Source organism: Scatophagus argus, chromosome 21 (genome assembly GCF_020382885.2).
Source record: "Scatophagus argus isolate fScaArg1 chromosome 21, fScaArg1.pri, whole genome shotgun sequence".
Classification (NCBI taxonomy): domain Eukaryota; kingdom Metazoa; phylum Chordata; class Actinopteri; family Scatophagidae; genus Scatophagus; species Scatophagus argus.
In genome coordinates this window covers 9566256-9582766 of record NC_058513.1, presented here as the reverse complement: position 1 = coordinate 9582766, position 16511 = coordinate 9566256, and the positions used below count along the sequence as shown (strand labels likewise).

The 16511-nt window shown below is 44.3% G+C and overlaps 1 protein-coding gene across 4 annotated transcripts in view; it reads left to right on the top strand.

Annotated features, from left to right (window-relative positions):
• Positions 1-279: 279 nt before the first annotated feature.
• Positions 280-16511, top strand: part of LOC124052547 (potassium voltage-gated channel subfamily C member 1-like) — a 48112-nt gene continuing 31880 nt past the window's right edge. For 2 of the 4 annotated variants that reach the window (XM_046376940.1, XM_046376938.1), the window contains exons 1-2: positions 282-952; positions 8484-9174. In XM_046376940.1, coding sequence (XP_046232896.1) covers positions 8554-9174 — 621 coding nt within the window. In that variant the 5' untranslated portion in view covers positions 282-952; positions 8484-8553. Of the gene's footprint in view, positions 953-8483; positions 9175-16511 lie in introns of all 4 variants that reach the window. The other 2 variants (XM_046376941.1, XM_046376939.1) reach the window with 2 other exon arrangements.

Below are 16511 nucleotides of genomic sequence, written 5' to 3'. Positions count from 1 at the left end.
CGAGCCAGTCAAGGCTGGGAACCTGTAGACAAAATGGTGTTTGTGCGCCCGTCCAGCAGAGTGAGCATGTGTGGGCAACGTAGGATAAGTGGGGAGGACGGAGGGAGGACGTGTGAGGGGGGAGAAGGGGAAAATAAATTAAAAAAAAATCAAATAAATCAACACAATCCCTTCCTCTCATAGCGCTGCCGTGTGTGTGTTTTGTTTATGTTTTTTTTCTTTTTTTGTTGTTGTTGTTGTTGTTTTTTTTTAAAGCATACGTAGGCCTATTTATGAAGTTCAGCAGCCATATGAGAAATTAGCCTCTGTATTCACCGGGGTCCTCCCACCCCTCTGTCTTGTTCTCTAATCCGCCCACATGTATCGTCTGAGGAAAAAAAATAGTGCAGAAGGTGACGCTCCTCCAAAGGAACAGAGAGAGGCACAGAGAGGGAAAGGCAAAGAGAGAGGTGTCTGCAGGCTGCATCTCCATTGAAACATTTGGAAAGGGGAGACAGAGGAAGGAGCTGAATGGTAGCTACACCCTGGAAGCGTAGAGACACTGTAACAAAGGCTGGCAATTATTTTTGGCAATAACAAAGAGGTGGGAGAGGGGCTCTGAAATCGAGGGAAATAGCAGGGGGGAAAAAAAAAGCCAGTTTTCAGAGGGACTTCTGCTTCATTTCATCCGAAAGACTCATCCCCTGCCATCATCAGCATGACCATAAGCTTTAAGTAACATTCGGCAATAACGGTGTCAAAACGAGATTTTCAGCAACAGACGCGCGCAATCCTATTTTGATTTGTTTAAAATCGGGGGTGAAAAAGATCATCTGAATGCCTGCGAGAAACTGGATACTCTCTGAAATCATAAGAAAGAGCGATCTAACAAAGAAAACTACATTTTGATTGATCTTAAAGCTTGATGTGCGTGTTTCCGCACGCACTCGAAACGAACCTGAACCAAACGCAAGTGAGTATTAACCGTGTCTGTGTATATGTCTGTATTTTGGTGGCTTTATTCTGCGTTTCTCCGTCTGACAGCAGAGCATTTACTGGCCAGTTTTAAAAGAAAGAAGAGAGAGAGAAAAAAAATACAGCGTCTAGCGACCTGCATTCAACAAGTATCGTTTTATCCACAATAACTGCGAATTTTCTCCTGTAGCCTGTTTGTGTTTTGATCAATATCTGGAGAAATCAGAATGTGTGAAAATTGTCTGAATTGGAATCCTGTTCACTGTAATTTTATTATGATTTCTAGCCGCTAGTATCAAGAGAACTGTACTTAAACACAATCAGATTTTATCTATCCACTGATATGACGCCTTAAAAAAAACATTTTTTTTTTATTTATTTATTTATTTTAAGAAATCCTAACATCCCTCATTGCACAAATGGTGGGTGTTTCCCCATCTACACCTAGATCAGTGCAGTTTCATGCCACTGAGGGGAATGTGTGTCTATGCATTCCTCTCAGCATCATTTTGTGTCTGTCTGCTTGAGCGACTGTTTCCAAGCGTGTATTGCTTTGTGCATTTGTATGCATGCATTTGTTTTACTTGCATGTGCCCTCTGTTCAGTGTGTGTGTGTGTGTGTGTGTGTGTGTGTTCCTGCGGTGGTGTGGCAGCACTGGGTAAGTGTCAAGGCCTGAAATGGAGGTTTGATAAAGGAATCAGAAGAGGAGGGCGAGAGGGCTGACACACAAACACACACATGAGAGAGAGGGAGAGGAGGAGGAGAAGGTGTGTGGATGAGATGGAGGGGAAGAAAGGGGGGCACCGGAGCGGAACCACAGGAAGGACATAGCGTCACTGAGATCTCTTCCAGGAAGTCTATGGGGGCAGTTAAATGTCTAGACGTGGTCTTCTTTCCCTGCAGCCCCTGCCACCACATCACCTATGCTCTGTCAACTTGCTCCATCTGCATTCCGCTGCATTACACACAAAGTCTCTAGTTTCATAACGCCTCTTCTTCCTTCACTTCCCAGCGCATGCCTCGCTTTTTTTCTGCCAACTGGCTCCAGCGTGCTCTTCCCCTAATGGGAACTCTGCCTCTCTTCCTCCATTTTCTCTCTCCCTGCCTTCCCCCCACCCCACCATCACCACCTTCTTCAATCCTGCATTATAAAACTGATACTATTTTTAGATTGAGGGTAACCCAGAAAACACCCCTTCGATGTGAGGCCTAAAAAAAAAAAAATACCCCCCCCCAAAAAAAACAGCACTAGAGACAGTGGCATGCTGTCCGCGGATGTGATTGGTAGAGTAGTGATGGAGCTTGAAAAAAGGAGGACGCCGCTGTTTAAGTGGGGGGAATAAATCTATTTTGAGAGTGTGATTGAATTACGCATCTGCCGTGTCCTGGGTTTGTGTTCTTGCCTCTGACCCTTCCTCTCTCCATGGCTGTGATGCTCACTCTCTCATCTCGCATGTTCTCACCAGCTTCAATGAACTTTCCCTCCGTCCTTCAGCTCAAGCTGGCCCGGTCTTTTTAATTCACGTGTGTTACATACCCTTGACCTTGAGGCTCGCCGCGAGCTCGCCTTTCATCCTCTCTCATCTCCTTTGTTTCCTTATCCACTTCATTTTGTCTCTTCACATTGAAACCTAACTTCTCTCCCTCCTCTCTGGCTGTCCAGGGTCTAATCTGTGACTTCCCTGCCCCTCCTTTATGTATAATCGCCGTCCAGTTCACAGATCCAGTAATACCTCTTCCCTCGTCCCGTTTGTCTGTCTGCCCCCACTGTACAGCTGGATGATAATGGTCCTAATCATGCTGGAAGGGCAGCGTCATTAATTAAGAGTAGACAGGTTTAAATGACCTATGAGAGAATCAGGAGGTGTGTGGGTTAACACTACTTGCTCCTGATGCATATTCTCTAAAATCCACACCTTAAAACTGAAGACTGAGGGATATTAGCTCAGATTTATCCAGGTCCAAAAATAGAGCTCCTTCCCGTCATGACACACTATCCCATGGCTTTTTTCTCTCCCTGAACTGTCCGTGTTTCTCTAACCTCTTCTATGCCAATCACCGCTCCTTAAAGAGAGCTTTAGTACCTCTTCTTCATCACTCTCTTCACCCCTACATTGAGTCTCAACCAGTGGCCTTTTCAATCCCAAAACAAAATCTCAATATTCATTTTAGTCATGGACACTGGTTGAGCTTTCAGAGGTCTATTACAGGCTTCATTTCTGCTGGTCTATTCCTGTAAATGGCCTTACGTATTAATCATCCCCAGCTAGCTAAAAGGAGAGAAACGGGAGCAAAGTATTCTTTTTTCTTTTCATGAAAAAGTAGAATGGACGGTATCATGGCAAGAGCATGTTCGATTGCCCAATATGCACATGGCTCAAGACCCCCGAGGGGCTGTTGTTTGTTGCTGCAGTATGTGTGGATTGGTCAGCCCCTGGAGATCTCCATGCTGGTGTTGCTGAGTAGAGGAGCTGCCTCTGGTAGATTTCCTCCTCTCTGCTTGCTTAATTGATTGGTTATTTAATTCATGTTTTGGGAATTGGCCACTGGTGAGCTTTATTATGATTAGAAATACCTTTTTTTTCTGTGTACATTAGCTGTCTCAGAGCTACTCGGTCACTGTATAGCCTCTCTCTCTCTCTCTCTGTTTTCTTCTGCATATGCACCCTGTTTTTTTTCCTTTCTCCTTCCATTCATGATATTCCTAGCATCTTCATTCTTATTCACCTACATGTCCTATCCTCCCACATGCACACACTGTATCTGGGTCCTTCTTTCCTTCCTGGCAGAGTTACACCATGAGGTGCAATGACAGTTCGAGGGAGGAGAGGACACTGTGTGGTGTGACACCGCACTAAAAGGGGAGGTGACCGCAGTGCTTTTACCATCCTGCAGTGCCTCGCTTTCTCCTGTTGGGGTCTCCTCAACACTGGGGAGTGCGTGACAGAGGAGAGGAGAGGGAGATAAGGAAGAGATGAGAGGGAGAGGAATGAGGGAGTGAGGGAGGGAGGTAATATGGGTGGAACAGCGTGAAGCCTTGTGGTTACATCCTTTGATGAGGTAGCGGGTGGGAAAAAAAATGGCTGCACACCAGAAACACATACGTAATTCGTGCCATCTCACTCTCTCTCTCTCTCTCTCTCTCTCTCTCTCTCACACACACACACATGCACACACAAACATACATTACACACTTGCCTGCAAAGCTCTCATTTTCCCCAAAGGTAGCTTTGCCTCTCAGCTCAGCTGTATGTTTTCCATCCCTACACTTGTTTTCCTTCCTCTCCTCTCTCTTAATCACTCCACTGTTTCCATTCCTCTTATTGGTATTGAAGACTATTTCTAACAACTTACCTCCTCACACACACACACACACACACACACACACACACACACACACACCGTTTTATAATCATTCAGGTGTTGTCCTGAGCCACTGCAAGGTATTTTTTTCTCTCCTCCCCCTACCTTTTTCTCCAACATCTCACATTCTCCTCTCTCTTCTCCACCTTACCTACCCTCCCCACTCCTTCTATCCCTTTCTCTCCTTTTCCATCTCATCCCACTCTGCCCATCTCTTCCCTTCTACCACTCCGAGATTGGTAAAGGTTTTTGCTTTTTCTGCCAACTGTTTGGTCGGTTCCGCATAGTCAGCACTCCTCCAAATTCCTCCCTTGCCTTCTCTCCCTGTCTCTCTAGTATGCGCTCTCCTCCCATCCCCCCGGTTACTGCTGCTGGTACCTCACAGTCAGTGCATCCCATAATCCCGTGCTCCCTCCCCCTCTTGCTGCAGTGTTTCTGCTAATATATATTAGCGTCAGTGCAGCCTTCATGCACGAGCCCTGTGCACGTGTTTTCTCTCTCTCAGACCCATTCGGTCCACTGCAGAAATGATCTCTTCTTAAAGGTTCATGAAGATTAAATCTCATTTCTGTTCATTTCTTTGCCTGTTTGTTGCAGCCAGGTGAGTGCGTGTGTGTGTTTGAATGCGCACGCGTGTCTCTCTCCCTCTCTCTCCTCATTCTCACTTTCTTTCCCCTCGTGTGTGTGTGTGTGTGTGTGTGTGTGTGCAGTGGTGAGGCAGTAGTAGTGGGGTGGCGCAGGACATGGTGGCCAAGGCATGAAATGCTGCAGCAGAGAGAAAGAGAGGTGGTGGTGGTGGAGATTGTTTTTCCTCTGTGCTCCTCTGCCTGCCCCTTCCTCCTTCTTCATAATAGACCCTTTTTTCTCCTTCATTCTCACTTCTGTTTTTGTATCTCCACCAGATCTTCCTCCATTTTACACCCCTCGCTCACCTTCTGTAGCGTCCCCCCCTCCATTCCTCTCATCCCCTGCTGCACCCCCCCCCCTCTAGTTCTTTTTTTTTGCTGAGGCTGGCTCTTAAAGAGATGCACTTTCTTCCCCCGTTTTAAGCTGAAACCCACAAACTGCGGACATTTTCCTGATATGCAACTAGAAAGCATTGAACTCACATGCCCCGAACTCATTAAGATCAGTAATCTGATCTTTCTGAGAACTACTTTCACTCAGATTTCAACAGTCAAATTAGTTTTGAGGAAAGGTGGGAAAGGAAGGGCTCCATTAACCTCCAAATTTGTTATAATCCATTTGTTATAAACTTAAGTAAAATTTTAAAATCGATAAACTTCACCACACATGAGTCAGAGGGAACAAAAAGGCACTTAACCACAGTTACAGATTTGTGGTTGTCTGTGTATAAAATATTCAGCAGTTCACCAATAAGGCACACTTGCCTGTGAAGTAGAAGCAAGAAGTGCACAGGCCAAAAAAAAAAAAAAGAAAGAAAGAAAGTCATCTGAGGGATAAAAGTTTCACAGCGAGATTATAAGAGCTTCTTCTGGAAAGTTTAGTATCCCGTTAGAGGGAGTTTGTCCCAGAGAGATAGAGAGAGAGAGCACCGCTGTCCATGGTGCTGAAATCTAATCCATCCCACAGCACGAGGGGTCCCTGCTGGAAAGCCCCACAGGACAAAGCTGACTGCAGACAAAGACCTTTTTACACTCTCCCTGCCTGGCCTCACTTCTGAACAAGTTATTTCTAATTTTAAATTAGCCCCAATTTTATTTATTTTAGTGGTTTTAGTTGCACAGAAGTAGATTAACTAGTTTGGCATAATGATGCAGTACAACTCTGAAACTCACAAGTGCACCATTGTTTTGTCAGGCAAGTTCCTGGGAGAGAACGAAGATACAAAGATACATAGATGCAAAGATACATATGTCTTACTTTTTATCAACTGTGCACTGAACTTTGTGCCTTAATGTTTCCAAGCTCTGACCGCATACCCATGCAATAACCTCATTCTTAGTCGATCTTACCTGAGAGTTGTTAAGTCTTTTCCAGGATCTTCAAAAATGAAAAAAAAACAAACAATATTTGTACCAAGTCAAAATTAAATAAAAACAAACAAGCAAAGAAACTCAATGTCTATACACCATCTGACGAGAAAAGAGAGACGGCAAACTTTTCCATGAACAAAAAAAGTTGTTTGTTCAGATTAAAAAAGTGCAGTGAAATGATCAAAACAACAGGGTGAACACAGATTAAATAACAAGTAAGTATGAAAAGACTGCAGTGTCCTGCATGACAGGAAGCAAAAGTCTGCGGTGAAAAGAGGAAGAGAGAGTTGACCCAAAGTGAGCTTACTTTGGGAAGGGGGAAAGAATGGGACAGGAAGATGGGAGAAGCAAGAGGACAATAACGGAAGAAAGATGCGTTAGAGTAAAATGCAGTGGGGGGAGGGGGGGATGAGGCAGGAGGGCACTTGATCGGAATAGGACCTTGTTGTGAGAAGAGGAAGAAGAGGAAGAAATGAAGCCCTGATTCTCCTCCTTCAACGATATGTGATTCCTTTATGCGGAATACGAGAGCGAACGAGGGAGAGAAAGCGAAGGAGAGAGAGAGAGAGAGAGAGAGAGAGAGTGTAGTAGGAGGGAGAGGGGGAGGGCCAGTGAGCGCTCACAGGAGAGGAGGGGGGAGGAGGAGGAGGAGGAGGAGAGTGGTGCATTTCTTTGAATAGAGAAAAAGGTTAACAACATAGATACACTGCATGTATGGGCTTTTTTTTCCTTCTGCTGTGAACGCGTGTCTTTTCTGAAGCGTTGTGAGCCCCCCTGATGGAGAGGCAGCTCGCGGGCGAATAATCTGACCTCGCTGGGAGAAGGAGAGAGAGAGAGAGAGAGAGAAGGAGAGCAAATAACTCTGGCTTTTTACTGCAGCAGAATTCATTCACTTTTATAGTGCACCCTTTTCGATGCTTCCCCCCCTCCCCACACACACATGCACACACACACACACACTTCAACCCCCTTCTTGCATTAATAGGGAAGAGACAAAATTACACTAGCTGTTCACTGTGTGAGTGTGCTGCATTCACTTTCTGCCCCTCTTTTCCCTCCGTGTCTCCTTTCCTCTCTCCTTTCGTCCCCTTTATTTTCCTCATTGTTCTGTCCTTTTCGATCCTTCTGTTAAAAAAAAAAACCCTGATTTATGGCCTCCTCCTCATCATCCCCCATCCCACCCTCTCCTTATTTCTCTCTCTCTTTCTAACCCTCTGCATGTCTTTACACACACACACACACACACACACACACACACACACACACAGAGTGCATGGAAGAAGTGGCAGCGGGAGCATTGACATAATTGTGCATCGCATGAATCTCGGTTCGGTTGGAGGGGGCTGCAGCAGTGTGTGTAGCACGCACATGGGCTGATTGAGGAGATCTAACATTAGTACGGACACTGCACTCTCGGGAGGCAATTAACACACACACACACACACGGTGCTGCGCCACCTTACGTCAGAGAGACATTCTCAGGGAAGAGGGGAAGAAGCAATGAGATGGATCCCCAGTTTTCTCCCATCTTTCTGTTACACATTCTCCCTCACGTGCTTTTTGATGCCCAGGCAAGGAAAAGAGCAGGGTTGTTGCAGGTGGAGGGGGTGGGGTGTTGGGGTTGCTTGTTGAGGTCTCCCAGTGGCCTAATTAGGGAGAGGATTTGAATGAGCACTGACTTCAGCGTCAACCAGATCAATTTCGAGATTGTCAGCTTGAGGAGAGCATGCAGTGATGGTTGGAATTATAGCTCAGGGGAGGGAATGAGGGGAGGGTAACAATGCCGGGACCCCAAACACACCACAACAGCTTGAGAGCTGAGGCATCTTGTCATCACTGTCAACAAATCACCCTGTGAGGATGCTGACTCATGAATGTGCTCAAAGCCACCTGTTTTCATATGTTGCCCTGTTAAGTTGAAGGCATCTGTTGTGTGCTTTAAAACAACTTTTCCACTCTTAATTTTCATGCCAGAGCCCACCCCCCTTCCGTCACCCACTGCACCTGCACAAGGTCGTTTTGTGTCCCCCCCATCAGCTGATTATCAAGTCAATAATTGCACATACAGCTGGTATTAGCGCGTGGTTCTTAATTTGTATTGCAATGTTGATAATCCACATCTATATCTCCCTTCTGCTAAAATTTCTGCCCTTTTTCTCTCCCCGCAGACTCCTCAGACTCCTCCCTCCTCCTCCCTTCGGTTTCTCTCATCCTCTCCCTCCCTCCCCCCGGTCCTCTATGCTCAGTTCGGTGTGTGTATCCTCTTTCAAAGGGCGCAAGGGTGGGAACAAGTCGTCCAACAAAGCATGTTACAGCGCAGACATGACTTGTCCGTCGGAAAGCGAGAAAATCGTGATAAACTGCGGGGGGGTGCGGCATGAGACCTACCGGAGCACCCTTAAAACGTTGCCCGGTACCCGCTTGTCGTGGCTTACCGAGCCGGACGCGTTCAGCAACTTCGACTACGACCCCAAATTAGACGAGTTCTTCTTCGACCGCCACCCGTCAGTGTTTTCCTTCATCCTCAACTATTACCGCACCGGGAAGTTGCACTGTCCCAACGATGTGTGCGGCCCCCTGTTCGAAGAAGAGCTGGCCTTTTGGGGCATCGATGAGACGGACGTGGAGGCGTGTTGCTGGATGAATTACCGGCAGCACCGGGATGCGGAGGAGGCGCTGGACAGCTTCGAGACTCCAGAACCGGACGCGCCGGACGACGACCCGGCGCTGGGCGGCGCGGATGGGGACTTGAAAAGACTGTGCATGCAGGAGGACGCGAGGAAAGCTGGCTGGTGGAAAACCTGGCAGCCCAAAATATGGGCACTATTTGAAGATCCGTATTCCTCCAAATATGCCCGGGTGAGTTACCCACGTCTCTCCTGGAGGGACCAACTTGTTTCTGCACTGTTGCATATTCTGCCTCATGATGTTTCAGAGCACTGCTTGAATCATGATGAAGTTTTTAAAACTTTGTTGTTTTTTTTAAATGTTCTGTTCCACGTTGCCATTACTGGTAAACCAGTCCCTCATAATTACCTGCAGGCCATTGACCGTCGGTGTGTGTTATCCCTGACAGTATATCCTTCATTAAGTAGCAGCCAGGATATAGACCTACTGATGGTGAATAATTAATGCTGATAGCATAGGCGAAATAGAAATGGTATAGCAACTGTACCTATTGGTAGATGGGTAGTAGTTGATGTAACAACCAAGGTTTTTGTCAAACACATCACATTCATGTCTGATATATAGCATGTTTCAGCCGAGCTGGATTCACACTGAATACCGTTTTTATCGACATCATAATTCCTATCGCCGTATTCTGCTACTTGAGCAGGTTTAATACATATCTGCCTCCAAACGCAGCATCCGCTGCGCTCCCTGCATCTAAACGCCTTCATTTGTCCGTTTACGATGCACATCAACGCGCCGTATTTCATGTTAGTATTCTTATTTATTACAGCACCGCATTGACGACCCTTATACGCCGCCGAATCGTCAGTGTTGAGGTGCATGTCTTTCCCCACATTTGCCCTTGGTACTGCTGTGGTCTGCTGGGTTGTTTTTTGCCAGCCCCCCCCACCCCATCCCCCGTTCCATTTGAATGCTACATGGCTTTTACGCACGGGTTTTATTGCTGTTACGCATAAGTTGCTCCGATGCTGCATGCCCTTTATTGTTTTCATGTAAATAGTTGATGATTTACCTCTTAAAAGCAAACGTTTGATGGCATTTGATCATACAGGTGTAGAGTAACAAGTACCCCTGACTGTTTTTGATCCATGGCACATGAAAACAGTTGCAATGGGCTTGTGGTTCTTTTTTTTTTTCCTCAGACCCTCCAGTTTCAGGCGAATCCAGCTGCTTGATCACAGCTGCTTTGATTTGTGTTGTTTTGCAAATATAGTGACAGAGTTTGATCTTCCATGTCTTTGCACCCTGTGTGTGCTCTCCTTAGTACTATTTTTGCGTTATGAGTGTGTGTGAGGAGCCTGTGAATGCATGCATCCTGTAGGTGTACATGCAAAACCAGACAGTCAGCAGACACCTGCAGTGGCCAGTTCATGCCATCACAGTGAAAATAGCTGAAGGTCTGTGAGAAAAAATACATATAAATCACTGCACACTCAGCAATACATTCTGCATCTATAGATGAAGACAATAGCTGCACACACAGGCTCTGACTCTCTGTTCTTAAGCCCACACATACACACCTCTTCTGGCACTAAGTATGAATCCTCATACCAGGATCTGGTTCCCTCTAAAGGGAGAGTAAAGTGTCAGGCTGGGATGGACAGATAGTATGGTTTAGGCCACCTGATACGCCTCTCTGGACATGGGATCAGGCAGGAAGTGATTATCTAACTGTCACTCTCATCCCAATCAAATTGATTTTTTATTTTATTTTATTTTATTTTTTTTTTTTACATCCCATCCTTCTTTACCCTCACTTCACGGAACATAACAGCTCATAGCGAGGTAGCGCTTGGCAGAATGTCCAAATGTTTCATGAGATGGAGATGGCATCATTGTTTGGATTGTGTATGTAGACAGATTTGGTGCTGAGTTATCTTACAGCAAGAGGAGGCAGCATTTGCAGCATTGCTATACCTTGGATTCAGGCTACTGTACCTGCTGCCTCGCTGCTAGAATGCTGTGTGTTATGTAATGTACAGTTTTACTACACATCTGCTTGTTACAGTGGCTAAGATCTCACGAATCATACAAAAACTAACATTCATTAAGTGTAATGGCTGCAGATGGTGGTGTTTGTGATGCCACGATGGGGTTATGCAGAGTACAGAGCAGGTAGTTGGTCGGATTCATTTCAGTGGCAGCACAACATCGGCTCTATTTGTGTGTGAACGCAGCCCCATTTCTCTGTGTAGGTCTAATATTCCAGCGCTATACGTCAAACAGCATTGTGACCCAGATCACTCGTTTTTTTTTCTTTTTCCCCACCCTGGATCTTTCTAAAAGTATCCTGTCCGACATAGCAGAACCTTTTGGTCTTCCGGTCTAGAGAGATGCAAATTATATGTGGACAGAAAAGACAGAGAGGTGAAGAGAGGCTGGGACAGAAAAAAAATGAGATGCTGATGTGGAAATATAATGAGACAGATGAGAGGGAGACAGAAGGAGGAAGAGGGAGACAGGAGGAAATGAAGGGAGACAGGAGGAGAGACATTGCTCTAATGATTTAAGGGGGTTTTGTTTGCATGGCTGTGATGTAACGCATCAGCAATCAATGTTTTGATCAGAGCGTTTGACACACACATGCAGGTTTTTTGTTATTTTTTTATTTTATTTTATTTTTTTTTAGAAAAATCACCTCCTTCTTGGCTCATGATGGTGTGAGGCTCGCTCGTGGATCTACCGTAGTGGCACACACGTACAAACACACACATGCTGGTGTCTGTGCTGGATTTTCTGCTGCAGTAGACACGGGAGAGAGGAGGGGGGAGCACTGGAGGAAGAGAAAAGAGGTGGTGGTGGTGGTGGGGTGTGTGTGTGTGTGTGTGTGTGGAGAGGGGGAAGCAGAACGAAGGTGCGAAATGGAGGGAAAAGGGGCTGAAGGGGAGTCTGAGTGGGACACAGAGGGGGCGAAAGAGGAAGAGGGGTTTTAAGATAAACAGGGAGGAGGTGACGACCACAGAGAGAAAGACGTTGGACGATGGGGGTGGGGACCCTTGTCTTTGCATCTTCGATCATTTGTGGAGGCTCAAGCCATTCAATCTTCTGCCCCGGCTCTCCTGCCTGCCTACTGATTGATAATCAATTGATTATCTCTTCTTTTTGTCTGTTTTTAAAGCCATTCTCTCTATCTCTATCACTTTAAATGTGGTAACGCTCACAGAGACTGTTGGATGATAGTGCGACTGTTAGCCCACTGCAAAAATTTATGGATGTATGCATTCATCTTTGATGAGGTGTTATACAATACAATTTGCATCTGATTTCTTTATTGATCCGTGCCTGGTTGACATAGATCTCGCAGTGCAGCGAAGGTGACATGGAGCTGTTCTATCGTGTTTGACAGAATGTGATCTCGGCCTGTTTGTTTTCTCCTCTTTGTTTAAGTTCTCTAACTTACTGTTTTAAACTCCAGTCTTTAATGGCTACACATGCAGCAGTATTGCTGAAGTAAGGTTATTATTTTGTCAGGGCTTTGTTATTGAACTTGATGTAATCTAATCTAATTTGATGTAATCAATTGTCACTCAGCAGGTTGAATATTTGGTGTTAAACTAAGATGCAGAAGATATCGGTATGATAGCATAGTTAGAAAATGATCCTTAAGATAAGGAAACTTTTGGAAAAAAAGAAATGGTGCAAATGGAATATTTAAAGTGATGCTGAGTAACTAATGTTTTTGCACACAGTAAGTCGTGTAAGTTATGTAGAAAAAAAGCTTTGCTGGACATCAAAAGTATGGATAAAGGAAGTTTAGTTAAATGAATGTGATGTGATATACTGTAATATACTGAAATGCAGAATTTCAAACAATTGCTTTTGTCTTTTAAAGGAAGTACTTTACGTGGAAGTACACTGCTGACTGTCTGGATGCTGTCCTATACGACAGTCCCACAGGTTTAGCTTTGTTTTGGTTACTTCCAGTTTTGCACCAGAAGGGCACAGTTGTCTTTGTCAGCAATCTCCTGACAAAGCACCATTTGTAGCTCAGCATGTACAAGATGCCCCTTTGCCCCCCCCATATCAGACTTTGTGTGCCTATATTTGATTCGTTTTTTTTTTGGGGGGGGAGGGGGGGCTGTGTCCTGAGTCCCCCTTCTCCCTGAAGGTCATGTCTCCTGCTTTATTGTTTGCTGGAATGCACAATGCTGCCATAAACACAAATGTGACCTGCCTCTGTGTCAGATGGCCTCAGAACAGATCGTCTCCGGGTAGAAAATCACTGTAGTGGACAGAGGATAAAAAAAGATGTACTGATAGGCATTAGTGTCTATAGATATGGTGTTGGGTGGAAAAAAGATCCCCTTGGGCAGGATTTGGGTGACGTTATTGTTTCTGTTGGGGACACTGCATCACATTTTTAGGAGAGAAGACCTTGTGACTGAGAAGATGACTTCTGTGCGGGTCTGGAAAGACAAAAGTAATGTTTTTACTGAAAACACCTGTGTCAGTGATGTTTTACATTTCATTTTCAATAAACTATGTTGTCCTCTTTTGATTGTAACCAGTATCAGACACTCATTTTTACTATATACTAGGTCGCTTCTAATTTTGAATAGTCTTGTGAGATTTTTTTGCACCAGTTTTGCTTGCCCCAGAGCAACGTGGTTCCACGTACAACACCTCCCAACTCTGGTCGGAGCTTAATGGGAGCTGTGGTGAAGGTGACTGTGAAGTGTTTGCAGGTTTCAACCAATCACAGCAAACCCGGGATTTTAAAGGGGCTTTATTGGCATGGGAAACAGACATTACCAAAGTAAGTGTGAAGTAATTAACAAAACATGCATAAACAGAAGAATTATGATTTTGCTCTTTGAAATAATATATGCCCTGTTATTATTGTTGTTATTATATTTATTCCCCTGTCATTTATTGTGGAAAAGCACCTATTATGCTTCAGGTAGAGTTAACATCACAGCTATCACTATTGTCTGCATCTGCATCTCACCCTAGCACTGCAACAAACACATCCTTTTTCCTGAGCGTACGAACATCCCGTTTTGAATGTCAAAGCCCCAACTTCCCTCACCTGATGTGAAATGGAGCTGAGTCCTCACTAATGTAAAGGTGGGGTTTTTTTGTCAACTGAAAGGTCTTTAGTGTGTTGAATTACTTTCAGCAGTGGGGTTTGGCGTTCCAAGTTGTTTCCATCTAAACCCCCGACCCCGCTGTAAGGCCTATTTCCCACTTCCATTCTTGTTCCTCTCCCTGTGGGCTGCATCTGAAAATAGCAAAGAGAGGGAAAGGAGGCCTTCATTTCATTCGCTGGTGGCAGCAAGTCTATTCTTCCATTCCATCCTGGTGAGAGGATGAGCCTGTGTGCTTGTATGACCGTTCACCAAATAGGCAATGCCTATAAACAAACCAAACCAGCCTTGGAAAAAAAGAATGGAGGGAATTATTCTTCGGTAATAATTAATCCGCCTGCCTTTCCTGTGCCTGCAAATGGCAAGTGTATTGTGTTCTGTTTCAATTTTCCCTGACAAGGATTTGTACCGCAGGCCTTCTCATGTTGTGATCACATCCTCGGAAGTCACAGCCTGGTAACTTGACCGCTGTTTGTTGGTGATACTTTCCTGGATAGTGCTTGATGTCTAATAACAAGGGCAGAGACTTGACCTGTTTGTTAAATAAGTGAGAAACACTTAAGAGGAGTAAAAAACAGAAAAAAACAGGTTTTTAGTAGTATTAGTATAGAAAGTGGATGGATGGACTTATTTTTCATTAAGATCCCTCTGCATGTTATTCACATTTATCCATCACCGGTAATCACTAGTATTACTGTTGAATGGATGGTATAGCATATTGGGAAATCTGCATATCATTTTGCATTAGATGGGAGAACTGATGGCACTTTTACATCTGCTTGGTAAATATGCAGATAAATCCACTTAGCCTAGTTTTGCACAAAGACAGGAAACGGGGACACAACTAGCCTGGCTCAGTAACTGAAGTGTGAGGAAAAGAATTTGCCATTTTATGGAGGATATGTGCCAGACCATTTCTTGGCTGGAACTTGTAATTTCCTAGAGTCTCCTGTTTGTCTGGCAATTTCTCAGAGACATTAAAAAAAGATATAACTTGCTAATCGGTGAGTAGAGAGCCTTAGAGGTGCTGGTTGATGGTTTTTGATACCTTTAAGCAGCACTAAGCTAATCAGCTACTGTAGCTCCAGCTTCATATTTACCATACAGACATAAGACTAGTATTGATCTTTTCATCTAACTGTTGGAAAGAAAGCGAATACGCAGATTTTCTAAAATGTTGACCTATTGCTTTAAGTATCACATAACATTTTAGGCAGAAGAATTTAAAATGTGATGATTATCCCGAAAAAACAAAACAACAAAAAAAAAAACTGTCTTCCCATCACTCCAGACACCTCCATCTTCCTCATCGGTCCATTTAGCCATGCTGAATGAGTGCTCCACAACACCGTACGGGCAGTCAATTAGTCGGACCTTGTGGTAAACCCTGGACATTTTACTCTGATGGTCTGGGATTGAAATGATTCAGGACACTGGTGTGGTTGAGAGCTCGCACGGTGCCAAAGCCAATTACAATGGTGGGAGTCTGAATTCTCTAAATGGGGCAAATCTTGTCAAATCACACGAGAGAGAAGTGTATTGTGTGATACTACACAGACGGTCACGCGCATAAGCACATGCACTGTATATGTAAACATAACAAGTGCACCATGGACAAATGCTGTCAGAGAAAAATAATGTTGTAACTGCTTGCAAAATCAAATGTCTTTTCACTGCATCAATATAATCAATTATTCAGAATGATATCCAGCACATACTGTAACTAAAGACTTGGTGTGGTATAGAAATGCATTTACTCACTTCCATTGCAACATGGATGTTACATTTGACCCCCTCAAACACCTGGCTGAACATAAATCACTCTCAGGACCCTCACCTTTAAACACTGGCCTGTACTCTGTAAGTGTAGCTGCCCATAAACCATTTTGCTGAGTGTCTGCACTTACAGCACACAGATAAATCACGTCGTTTGACACACCCTCCACATGTAACCCCGCAGATCACTTTCACACACATGGATGTCCCAAACATATGTTTAACAAAGACATACACTGGCAAGCTGAAGGCTAATTAGCTGACGGGTCACATCGGAAACACGATTCTCATTTAGACATAATTTTTAGGTCTGAAAATTAATCTGCATTTTCATTATTAGTTATTGGTTTTTATTGAATAGCTTATTGTTAAGTAAATAACTTTCAATTTAAAATAATGAAAAATGCAAGTCGTCACAGCCAAAGGTGATGCCTTCAGATAGTTTTCTCTGTTCAATCAACATTCAAACCCTCCAAGGATCGTCTATCAAAAATAACATTTGAGAAATTAGCACCAGAATAAATGACATATGCTAAATAAATAACTTAAATGATTGCTTATTCTTAATCAGTTAACTGACTTACTACAGGACTACAGGGCTGATAGTGCTACAATTTGAATATAATAAAAGTGGCTGTG